At 36.6% G+C, this 12,909-nt stretch overlaps 1 protein-coding gene across 1 annotated transcript in view; it reads right to left on the minus strand.

The window, feature by feature from the left end:
* ARMC3 (armadillo repeat containing 3) overlaps positions 1-12,909 on the minus strand; it is a gene marked incomplete at its 5' end in the record, with an annotated part of 83,107 nt that overhangs the window by 4,040 nt on the left and 66,158 nt on the right. The window contains 5 exons of the mRNA XM_019633941.1: positions 2,221-2,383; positions 4,524-4,724; positions 10,653-10,769; positions 11,183-11,284; positions 11,974-12,074. Of these exons, the coding sequence (XP_019489486.1) occupies positions 2,221-2,383; positions 4,524-4,724; positions 10,653-10,769; positions 11,183-11,284; positions 11,974-12,074 (684 nt within the window). The remainder of the gene's footprint in view (positions 1-2,220; positions 2,384-4,523; positions 4,725-10,652; positions 10,770-11,182; positions 11,285-11,973; positions 12,075-12,909) is intronic.

Raw genomic sequence — 12,909 nt, forward strand, 5'->3', positions numbered from 1 at the left:
CTCCCCCCCCCCTCTCTCTCCTCTCTCTCTGTCATGTGAGGATACAGTAAGAAAGTGCCACTACAAACCAGGAAGTGGGCCTCCCCAGACATTGAGTCTCCTGGCACCTTGATCTTGGAGTTCTCAGACTCCAGCACTGTGAGACATAAATGTTTATTGTTTAAGGCACCCAGTCTATGGTAGTTTGTTAAAGAAGCCCAAGCAGACTAATATAGTGTCTTAGTCTTAATATGAGACACTTAAGTGCAGCTAGCTAGAGAGTAAAGAGATACAAAGATCTGGAATTAGGAGAGGTTTGTGGGACAGAAAATAGGATCTGGAAACTTTAGGCATGTAGGTGGAATTTGAGGCCACAGGAGAGGAGGACCTCACTGTGTGAAGTACATAAAGGGAGGAAAGAGAAGAGTCTGCATCAGAATTTTGAGGGATCCCAACATTTAAGAGAGGAGTGGAGGAAAAGAGGTCTCCAAAGATTGAGGTGAAATGGCAAGAGAGAAGTTACTAAAGAGACTGGTGTCAAAGAAAGAATGATCAATGACAAATTCTTTGACATATCAAGTAAGACAGACAATAGATCACTACAATACTTATTGAGAGGGAGTAAAGGCCAGACTGCAGTGAGCTGAGAAGAAAAATGAGAGGTATGCCACGGAGGATCAAAGAGTTGAGCTGATTCAGAATTTTGACCAGGAGTGAGAATTATTTGCAGATAGAAGAAGCATTATTGTAGGTTTTGATTCAGAGTCACATAGTCACGGATTCAAATTCCAGCTGTACCTCTGGTTGACCTCCATTAAATTCCTTCTCTAAGTAGTTGTTTTATTATCTTTAAAATAAGGGTAGTCATTTCAACCTCTGGAATTTTTGAGACTGTTCACAATTATGCTTATCAAGTGACTGGAACATAGCTCAAAATTATGGTGGTCATAGTAATAAGAGCTATGGTAGTAGTTGTAGATATTATGAGAAAAGATAATATATTTTCTTTTTAAATATTGTAGGCTCAAGTTTCGATTTTAAAGGAGAAACAGCTAATAATAGAGAAAGATTTAAGACAGGAGAGAAGAATTGGTAGACTAAGAAATCCAAGGAAACAAGAAAACGCATTTGGATTATAAATAGAATTAGCTTGGAACTGGAGGCTAGATACATATGGATGCAATGAGTCTTATGGGTATTTGAGAAAGGACAAGAATTTTATACATTCTGTCTACAGTTCAGAAACCATTTTCTTAACTCCTATTACATTCTAGACACTGGGTACAATGGAGAAAAACCTCTCTTAAACCTGATCCTTCTCTAGTGTTCCCTATCTCAGTGAGTAATGCCATGCTCACTAGTTGCCCTGCCCCAAACCTGGAAATCATTCTTTTCTTTTGATGCACTCTCTCACACCACACCTAGGCAGCAACAAACTCCTTTCAGCTTTATCGTCTAGATCTTCCTCTAAAACTCACCCCCTCTTTCCCATCCTCTACTATGGCTTCAGTATAGTTCAGCCATTCAGTATAGGAGGCTCCAGTGACCATACAACTAGTTTTCCTGCCTCCAGTCTTGCCCCAGCTCTAATCCATTTCCCACTCTGTTGCCTGAACGGTCTTTCAGAATCATGTTACCCATTTCCCCTTAACAGCTTTCAGTGGCCACTCACATGGTACTTTATGATCTGGTCCTTGAGCCTCATCCAAGCCTTCCTCTTTCTTCATCCAGACAAACTCTTCTACAGTTCCCAAATGGCCCATTGACTCTCAGGCCTGCTATTTTGTATAAAATGTTTGCTTTGTTTTAGAATACTCTTCTCTTCCTTCTTTACCTATTGAAATCCTATGTAGCCTCTAATACCCAGGCTACATATTACATTCTCTCCTGAAACTTTCCCTGACCCACCTTAGAACCCACAAGTCTGGCTTAGGTTCCCCTTTCACACAGGGACTGTCACTTTAGTATCTCTATATTCCAGACCCCAGAAGAGGCCCTGGCCTATAGTCGGTGTATAATACATAAATATTGAATGACTATGCTTTCAATAGTCTGGCGCATATATATGTACGCGTGTGTATGTATATACACATACATATATATCTCAAATGTAAGTAAATTTAAATGATAGGATTATAATTATCCTATTATTATAGGATAAATATTAGAACTGGCTCACTCCATTATGATAAAGAGAAAACATTTTTACCTAATGGCAAATGAGGTAAACATCTTAAATACCTTGAAAAGCAAGGCTCGATGGTAGAAGATTCCTTTTTTGATCTGTCCAATTGGTACAACATTGGATTTAAGTTGAAATTTGAGTTCACTTATATGAAGTTCCCAGCTGAAATCCTGTAGTTTCTCTTTTGGAATTTTACCTCCCATTTTTTCTGCCACATACCTGTGTCAATCACATTGAGATCAAATCAATCAAGGTAATGTATCACTTTGGATGCTTTGAGGGTAACTCTATGTATAATTATATGGAGTTATAACTATATAAAAATTATACTGTCTCAGATTTTTATTGTTTAACTTTTAAAAATGCACTTACTGTACATAGGTTAACGTTATGCTTACTGTATTCAAAGTATCACATATAAACTGAAATTCTAACAATACCATTCAACACAAGAAATGAAATGAATGCTCATTTCCCCAAAACTTATAAGAAGATACAAATAAATATCACACTAAATTTGTGTCAATGCAGTTTTAAAATTTTATCTTACTCTTGAAAAGTATTTTTAAATGTTTCAATCTGAAATTGAAGGCATTGTAGTAACATATGCTCCTTCTTTTAAGAAATTTAAACTCAGAGATAAGACAGACACATAGGAAAATTTTCTATTAGATTCACAAATATTTTCAAGTTTTATAATTTTTTTCTTTTAAATTTTATTTATTTTTTTAATTTAGAGAAAGACATGGAATTTATGTAACACTGAAGTTAGAGGAGCGAGGAAGAGGCAAAGAGGCAAAAATAAGTAACAGTTAGGTGAGGAGGCAGGATGGAGGTGGTATACTTTGCCTATGGCTTTCTCAATGCTAGGATCTCACTGAAGAAGTCAGTAAACGCACCTGCAAAAATCTTCTGTAGACTAAGGCTACCACATCTTAGAGTAAAACAGAATTGCAAATTTTAAGGAAAGAATTTCCTCGTGCTGTATGTGGAACCAAGCAAGAACAATGCTGAAAACCAAGAGAAAGGTTAGGGAGCAAGCTACTGACCTGACCCACAGTTACACCTGGCCAAGTGTGTTATAATGAAAGCTGGCAACCAAAGGCATGGGGACAAATCTCTGTATCTCTATCTTGGTGTGGGCTCAGGTTAAAAAAAACCACCACAATTATTTGGGAATGATGAAAATTATTTCTGATAGGAACAAGGCATGAGGAAATTTGACAAATGTTGAAATGAGCTATGAGAGCTCTGCCTGAGTCATCAGTTCTCAAGAACATCAGAGAAATTTGGGTAGCCAAAAATGTTCTCTTCCAATTCTGGCTGACAAGAAGTCAATGATCTGGTGGCTGTGTTTCTTGCAGTTGTCACATTCAGGTTTGATGATTACAGCTCACCTATATTTGGAGTAGATACGAGCTCCCATGGAGACCACAGCTACTGCATAACCCAGTGGCTCAGCTCCTGGTTGGTGTTAGTCATGAAGGCTAGCCTCCATTTCTAGTGATTCCTAATCCCTCACAGCTACCAAATCAAGGTCTCGGCTTCTCTTAGTGAAATCAGAATAATCCCTCTAATTAAGAAGGCAACTTCACAGGTTATACAGAGCACGGAGCCTGCCTAAACAGCCACCTCTTAGAATATTCATGCTCCCACTTTAGAACAATGTGAAACACATAACATAAAAATAGGGGATGGTTATCTGTATTAGAAAATAATTTGTGAATTTACAAATAATTCGCAATAAGATTTCTTTAAAATGTGAGCACCCCATATACCCAAGGAATGGTTTAATTTTCAAACTTTTGATTCATTCATAACTTTTACAGGATCACATTGAAATATGATTTTCATGGTTTAGCTGGAGAAAATGACATAGGCATTTTTTGCCTGTTTTTATTTTTTAAATTAATTTATATTTTTAGTAAAGTATAGTTAGCATATGCATAGGCATTTATTTTATTTTATTTTATTTTTTAATTAAAATTTATTGGGGCGACAATGATCAACAAAACTACATAGGTTTCAAGTGTACAATTCTATAATACATCATCTATATATTGCGTTATGTGTTTACCACCTAGAGTCAGTTCTCCTTTCATTACCATATATTTGACCAGCATTTTTCTTTAAGCAATTTTCAGTGCCAGTTCTGATTCTTGGCAGAAGTATGATTTAAAATAGAATTGAGAATTTTTTCAATTCATTGTGTTTATGCTTCAGAGTCAGAGGTAGGAAGCTATCAAGTTCAGTTTTATTATGGTGCAGTTGTATGAAAATTGGCTAAAAAATGCAAACCACTAAAATAAAACATATTCTTCAGAAATTAAAAATGTGTATGTATATATAGACAACTTACTCTGCGAGAGCTTCAATCTGTTCCTTTATATTGGTTATGGGAAGTACTGATCTGGTCACTTCATACACATAAACAGAGAAGTCAGGATCAGAGGGAGGGAACCATTCTTTATCAGGGCTTCCTTCTCCAATGCCTTTTGCTACTGTGGTAACATCTTCCTCCTCCTTCACTTTTTCCTCTTCTTTTTTTCCTCTGACTTTCCTTTAAGAGTAAACAGCAATCAAAATCACAAAGTGAATAAGCACTAACTGTGCTCTGAGTTAATCTGAAGAACATCCCAGAAATACACTGTTTATACCACAACAATCGTACCATACATAGTTTTCAAATTTTCAATGACAATGATAGAGTTTTAGAGTCTGTATATTTTTTAGGAGAAATTAATTTTCAAGAGAACACTGCATGATTGATATATATTATGAAAATCATATATTGATCTTCTGCACAATTGCTTAGTAAGATGTCTGGCCCATCGTAGGTATGTAATAAATATTTATTGAGTTGGAAAAAAATAGGTTGCCTCCTCAGGGAAGTCTATATCAGTCTTATATCACCTCTTGCTTTAGTTGAGACCTTCTGCAGAAAGAATTTGGTTCACAAATTTTAAGAAAAATTCCCCCAAAACAGAGAAAAAAGCAAAACAAAACAAGGATGGAATGGAATTTCCATGTCATGCAGGGACAAAGATCACCAAAAGTTTATCTAGAGGAATGTACTTAGTTCTGTACTTAAGAAAAATGGAGTGTACTTAGTAAACAATAAAGATAATACTGTTTAATTAAAAGATAGTATTAATTAAAAGTTCTAGACATAGAGAAATTATTAGTTAACATGTAGATTTTTGTTTAGTAGAGGTGCAAATTATTTCTGTTCAGTGGAAAAGATACTCCCAAAAGTTATAGTTTATTGTCCTGTAGGATGTTAACCACCCTACTGGATTTTTTTTTTGATTTTTTTTAATGTAACTTGGCAGTCTTTTCCTAATATTCTTTAATTAAATATTTAGCTTCTCAAATGTTCTTTGAACCAGTGTTAACATATTACTGATTCTCTCATTAATTAATGAGTTGAACAAAAACAATGGCCTGAGTTCTTTTTCCAGGTGACATGGAGTAAGCACATTTTACCCTGTTTCTGTCACTAAATACAGTCATAAAACCTGGATAGGATGCATTCAACAGCTATCTGAGGACTCTACAAAGTAATTAGTAGCAGGAATATCAGAAAAGATATTGAATTACTACTGAACTTCTGGTGAGTTTAACTTTTTATTTTTGTCCACTATTCCCCAAGCTGAACTCAAAATAGCTCCAAATTTGAAAGTGGGCATCAGCACAGACAAAGCTCAAGGAGACCTCTAGAGAAACAGGAAACAGAGTGGACAAAAGCCTCATTCCTCCCACTCTTAATGTCCCTCATTCTCTTATGACCCAGCCCCTAAGGAATCCTGTGACAGTGGAGGCAGTGGCGACATTGAGGTCCTAAGAGCCGAAAACTGCCTTATTATACTTGCTCAGTCCTCCTGCTGTTTGGCTGTAGATATGGATGCAGTCATGCCAAGAGTGTAACAGGGCAGGGTAAATAAAATTTTTGGCTTGAGGACCTAAAGGGAAGCGCCAAGGAACCAGAAAAGACAAGGGAGATCATGGAGAGAAAGGAGCTCAGGAAACCAATCCTATAAATTTGTTTATAAATTCATAGGCTTACTTCCAAGCTATGTGTGCTGACCCTAAGCAGCACATACATAGATTTTGAGGATGGAACTATGGGATAGACCTCTGCCTAAGTCCCAAATTGCACAGTAGTTGGCACACATGCAGGAATGATCCAAATAGCACTGCAAAGCCTTTGAAAACAGGATTGACAGTGGAATGACAACCCACAGAACACTGGTTGGAATTTGATGACTGAAAGAAACTGGACTAATTAGCTGCTAGAACACACACACACACACACACACACACACACACACACACACACACAAGCTCGAACATTTTTTTAGAATGTATAAAAGACCCATAAATAAGAATTATAGGACTTATAAAATTATATTACAACCTAATTACTCAGCATACAAAGAGCCAGGAAAATCTCAACTCATGGGAAAAGACAATTAGTAGACATCAATGCCAAGATGACACAGATGTAAAGTGATCCAACAAGTTAGGTCAAACACTCTTGAAATGAATACAAAGTTGGAAAGTCTTAGAAAGAACTAGAAATAAAAATAGAATTTTGGAGCTAAAAATACAAAAAGTAAAATAGAAGAAAAACAACTCTCTGAATGGGTTTAATAGCAGAATGGAGATAACATAAGAAAAATCCATGAACTTGAAGATAGGTCAATAAAAATTATCCAATCTGAACAACATAAAGAACAAAAGATTGAAGAAGCAATTGGCAGAGTGTCAGGGACTTGTGGTGCAATTAAAAAAGGATCTAATATTGGTATCATCAAAGACTCAGAAGAAGGGGAGAAAGGATGAAGTAAAGAAAAAAATATTGACTAAATTAGGGCTGAGATGGTTTCCTCAATTTGACTCAAGACATAAATCTACATAGTCAAGAATTTTCATAAATGTCAATAAGGTAAACCCAAAGAATTCCACTCCCAGACACATCAAAATCAAACTATTGAAAATGAAAGACAAAACAGATGACAGGATTGTCTAACTAGAAAATCTCAAGGAATCTACCAAAAACACCCTCCTACAACTAAAAGGTGAGTTCAGCAAGGTTTCAACACACAAAATCAATTGTGTTTCTATATAGTAACAACAAACATATGGAAACCAAAAAAATTTTGGAGCACTTACAATTGCTCCAAGAAAATTAAATGCTTAGGTATAAACTCTATAAAATAAGTAGAAGTTCTGTGTGCTGAATATTAAACACACTGTCAAAAGCAATCAAAGAAGATTAAAGATAAATACATGATGAGACACACTGTGTTCATGGATTTTTAAAGTTGCAACATATTAGAGATGTCAATTCTGCCCCAAGTGATTTCTAGGTTTCATGTAACTCCCATCAAAATCCAAGCGGAGATTTTTATAAACATAAAAAAACTTATTCTAAAATGTATATGGAAAGGCACAGGCCCTAGAATAGTTAAATCAATCTTGACAAAGAAGAATTAAGTGGGAAGAATCATGCTAGTTGATATCAAGGCTTACTAGATAGCTACAGTAATCCAAACAGAGTGATAATGGTGGAGGGACAGACACACAGATGAATGCAACAGAACGGAAGACCCAGAAATAGACCCACTAATATGCTCAACTGATTATTGACAAAAGTATAAAAGCAATTCAATTAAAGAAGTATAGCCTTTTCAGCAAATGGTGCTAGAGCAATTAGACATGAAGGATCCTTGTGGTGATAGAACTATTCATTATCTTAATTGTAGTCATAGATACATGACCCTACAGATGTGATAAAATTGTACAGAACTAAACATACACACATGTAGAAGTAAAACTGGGGGGGGGAACCTGAATAAAATCATTGGATTGTATCAATCTCAAGATACAATCTAATTTAAAATCTCTAAGCAAAAATTAGTATTTCCCGGTTATATCATCCTAACCTCTCCTTTTTTGAAAGATAAATAAACTGAGCATATTCACCTACATAGAAGATTTTTGTAAGTTAAAAACCAACATTAGAAGGTCAATTAGAATGGCGGAAAGCATAGATAGGTTTACCTGCTTTCTATATTTACAGGGTAGCTTTATAAGATTGGAGAGCTTGACCCTCTGATGACACAGAGCCACCTATAAATCTAAAACTAAGCAGGTGTATTTCTCACTGGGTGTGCTGCCTGAAGTAAGAGGAATCATTTGGCACATAGAAGATGCTATCCAGTACACTGGGCTAAGCACATCGGGGAGGGCAATCTCATTGAGTGATGAAAAAAAGATAATTTACTGGAACTCCTGAATTGTAGTTTCCTGCTGCTATAAATAGAAGTATTTCATTTGGACTCCTTTCCCATGAAGGCTGCCAAGTTGTGGTAACGAGGGCTTCAACACTCACATGAATTTCATTTCTAAATAAATATGGAAACAAGCACTTGGAAAATACAAAATTAACTCCTGTAAAATTAATCCTCAGAAAGAATATCAATTTATGATTAAAGATAGCAGAGCTTTTACCTTTCTTGCAGATACTTTAGCAAAACTACCTCAGAAAACACAGATTTATTGTGTGAATCCAAAACAATAAGGATATTCTATGTTCATAGGAGAATGAGTAGGTAAGTAGGCAAGTAGAGAGAGATTTGTCTGGTCCCAAATGGTGTACTGACATTTTCAAAGTTTAATCACCTGCTCCTTTTTGATATCATCAACTATGTGAATATTTAAATTATAGGGCAAGGCTGGAGGGAGAAGTATAAGTCAAGAATCCAACCCACTTGGGGTTTCATTATAGGATGGAAAAATTTGGTATATGAAAAACAATCACAATACCAAGTAGCGTGCAGTAAATTCCACGAGTGATAAAAATAAGGAATTCAAGGAGTTTAATGTAAAAAAAAATCTATTGGGTGTCCTAGTCTACCCAATCTATTCTAAAAGGATGAGAAGCGGGTATTGTACAAAGTGGAGACATGATTTATTGTGGGCTTAGGAGGGTACATAGTATGCGTGTGTGTGTGTGTGTGTGTGTGTGTGTGTGTGCGCGCGCGTGCGTGCGCATGCATGTGTGTGTATGTACGTAGTTTATTTTGTTTGTTGTCTGTCTCCCTGCTAGTTCTATGAGGGCAGAAGTTTTTGCTCACTGCTATATCTCCCACACTGGAACAATTCCTGAAACCTAGTAGATGCTCAGTAAGTATTTGCTTTTTCCATTTTACTGACGGGGAAACTCGAGCAAAGAGAAGGTAACTTATTTGCTCAAGACATAGTTTATAAGTATGTACCTTGTCCAAAATAACCCGTTTCCTGCAAAAGCTCAGATTTCTGTTCTCCTGAATGAATGCGAATGTCTACATATGTCAACCAAGCACTGTGCTAAATACTGGGGATGAAAAGAGAAATTATTCCAATTTGCACATGTTTTTGTCCTCAAGGAGTTCGGAGTCTGGAAGAGGAGAAGCACAGACAGGCCACAGGAGGAAAGGAAGGGAAGGGGTGAGAAAGAAAAGGGAGGGGAAGTGGGGAAGAGCAGAAAGTGTCAGGGCTGGAACAATAGCAGCAGATCAGAAGCAGAGATCAGAATAATGAGCAACAGAGACTGACAATAAGAAATAAAGTCAGAAATAGAAAATAAACAGCTCTGAGGTTTGAGGAAGAGAACAAACCACTGCCCACACCTTACGAGACCTTAGGGGACAGTCTCAGTTTAGAAAGTGGATACTCAATATATGGGTCAAATGGCCTCCAATACCACAGTGGTTCTGGAGGGCTAAAGTCAACAATAATTAAAGGGTCTTGGCATGTGACAGGAGGTCCAGGTGGTTTTTGGAAGAATCCAAGAAAGTGCTCACAAGAGAAATAATATGTTTAAAATTATGTAAACAAGTAGAAAGATGTCTAAAATATGCCAGGCCTAAAAAGCAACGAAACCACATTGTAATTGTTCAACCAAGTAAAAACTTGGTCTTGTTACCCTTGTCTCCCTCTTGTGGCCTCAAGAGGGTCAGGGATTTCAGCGAGCCAGGTGGGGAGGGGGTGTGAAAGCATAATGCAGGGAAAGAGAGGACTAGACTGCAGCCCGAGTGTGTCACCACCGGCAAAGGCAGCCACCGGAGGAGGACAGAAAAGTTCATTTTAAGTTGATTACTGCACAGGGTTGGATTTTTAAATGACTAACTAGAGACCTGTTTCCATTGTCATCTTTGAATTAAAGTTGACTGTAGGACTTCATAGTGATCGAAATGACCTGAGTTCTCATCCAGAGGCAGGACAAGAGATTCCCTCTGGGTAAGTTTTAGAGACAGCGAGAGACAAAAATAAAGTTAATTTTAGTTACATTTCATGAGTCCCACCTAGTTCAACATACTGATTTTACATGAAAAGTTTCCTATTTAAAAGCCGCCACCCCCTGCCTTTCACCAGATTTGTCGGGTAATTAAAACTTGACCTGATTTCCAATCAGGAGGAAAATAAATATCCCATTTCCTACCTTAATCCCTTTTCTTTAGTGGCACTCCTGCTAAGAGCAGTATTTCGTCCAGAACTAGGTTCTGATTTCTCTTCTGTGGGAGATCCAAATCCAGCACTAAAATGATAACTACTTTTTCTTGTCATTTGGAAAAAACCACAACCAATTTAAATCACACGGGAAATAGCAATGCATTTCATTTGCAAACAAGGCATTTTATAATTTATAAGGCATTTTTACTTCTTTTATATGCTTTACTTTCACCATTACAAAGCACGCATCAGGCATTATTCTGTCTACAGATAAGTTTGCTCACAGACACGCAGTCATGTGCTCAAGATCTCGCTGTAGGTTCACAGCAGACAGAATTTCAAATCAGGTTTCCTGGCTCCCTTTCCAGAATCTTTTCTACAGCAATTTAAAACAGCAATTATGAAATTATATTACTATCATAAGAATAAAGTTGCCAAAATCTAAAAATTTAATTTTTTTTTACTCCCAAATTAAGGGGAAAATTATTTGAGTATAGATAAAAGATCATTTTTTTTTACCTGGCCTTTTCTTTACTTGCTCTTCTTAAAGAAGATGAAGAAGAAACAGTTCGTCCATAACCAATGTCTGAGGATTTATCTTCCGTAGATGGAGGTGGAGAACTAAAATTTTATATATTTGAAGTTATAGACAAACTAAAATAATTTATTTGTCAATATTGGCTTTGTCCTACAAAACAGATTTTTCTCCTGGAAAACCATATTTGGAGCTAACATTCAATAGTGACATATTAATTAAAAAGCATAAAGGAAAGGTTAAGATAAGACAAAAAGAATATTATGAAGTTTTTCATGAGCTAGAATAGGAAGCATTTTATAAAGTGTGTCATATAAAATGTATTATATACATATATAGATATATGTGACCATTTTAAAGAAGATTGTTGAAGCTTTAATTTTTAGCTTTACTGTTTATTATATAAAAAAACATTGGGCAGTAGCTGTACACCTGCATACAGTTCTGGGGAATTGTAAACATAATTCATCGTGGTTTGCTCTTATCTATTTATACTTTCTTCACTTAGTTCATGTTACCAGAGCACTGATTGCTAAAATACATATGGAATTGACTGGTAACATTCAGTCAAAGGAAAAATCATGGTGGTGGTTATTCCATGGTCTTTACTATGTCAGGCTCTGAGTTTATGTACTAGTGTTTATTTTCATGGTGGTGCTAGATATACAGGGGGAAAGAAAGATACCATACTGAGAATCTTTATGTAGTCATATGATGATGGACAATCAGAAATAGTATGCCTGCCCCTGCATCCCTTCTCCCTCCAAAGACTCACACATCCGAAGATTTACTGTTAACTAAGATTACAGCACGTAGACCACTTGGTTCTTGTAAGCAGAGATCCTTCAAAGGCAAAAGTTTGGCGCCAGGATTTATCTGTAGATAATTTAAAGATTGAAAAGTAATATCTGCATGGGTTATATATTTTAATACAAGTACTGAAAGAATATGATCTCAACTGTTTGGGGTGTTTAATTTCACACAAACACACACACACACACACACACACACACACACAGCAACAGGAACCTGGAGCTTGAGGACATCTCACCTTTGGGCAGGATATCACTCCTGTTCATCTCTATTGGCATTATACTCAGCTGTTTCACACCATAATTACTAGTTTGGCCCCTGAAAGTATTTGCGTTTACAAATCTATATACATAGGGAGAATTTACTGTCTGTAAGAGGAACTAATTACTAAACAGATTACTAAAACTGTTGTGAGGACATCTGAAAATAGGCTAGACAAGGCCCTATACTAGCAATTTTACCAGCGTGATGAAGACAAGGTTAGACCAAATCACCTTCTGAGAGCTTTTCCCAATCATATTATAGTTAGATCCCTCTTATATCCAAATTTCATTTTATGATCTTTTTAAAATAAGATGGATCATGTCATTCTTTGGCCCAGAAACTGCCAAGGTTTTCAACTTCTTTGAATAAAGGCCAAAATCTACAAGACTTACATGATCGGATCTCTCTTTACCTCCCTGATTTAGTCTCCACTATTCTGCCTCTGGGTTCACTCAGCTCTAGCTATACTGACTTTGTTGTTTCTTAAATATGCAAAGCACATTTACACCCCATGGCTTCTGCACTGATTCCTCTGCCTAGAAAGCTCTTCCCCCAGATAGCCCCATGGCTAAGTCCTGCACCTTCTTCATGTTTTTGCTCAGGTATTACCTCTCAGTGAGGCCTCCCTGATCAC

The sequence above is a fragment of the Hipposideros armiger genome, unplaced genomic scaffold (assembly GCF_001890085.2).
Source record: "Hipposideros armiger isolate ML-2016 unplaced genomic scaffold, ASM189008v1 scaffold_1446, whole genome shotgun sequence".
NCBI classification, from domain to species: domain Eukaryota; kingdom Metazoa; phylum Chordata; class Mammalia; order Chiroptera; family Hipposideridae; genus Hipposideros; species Hipposideros armiger.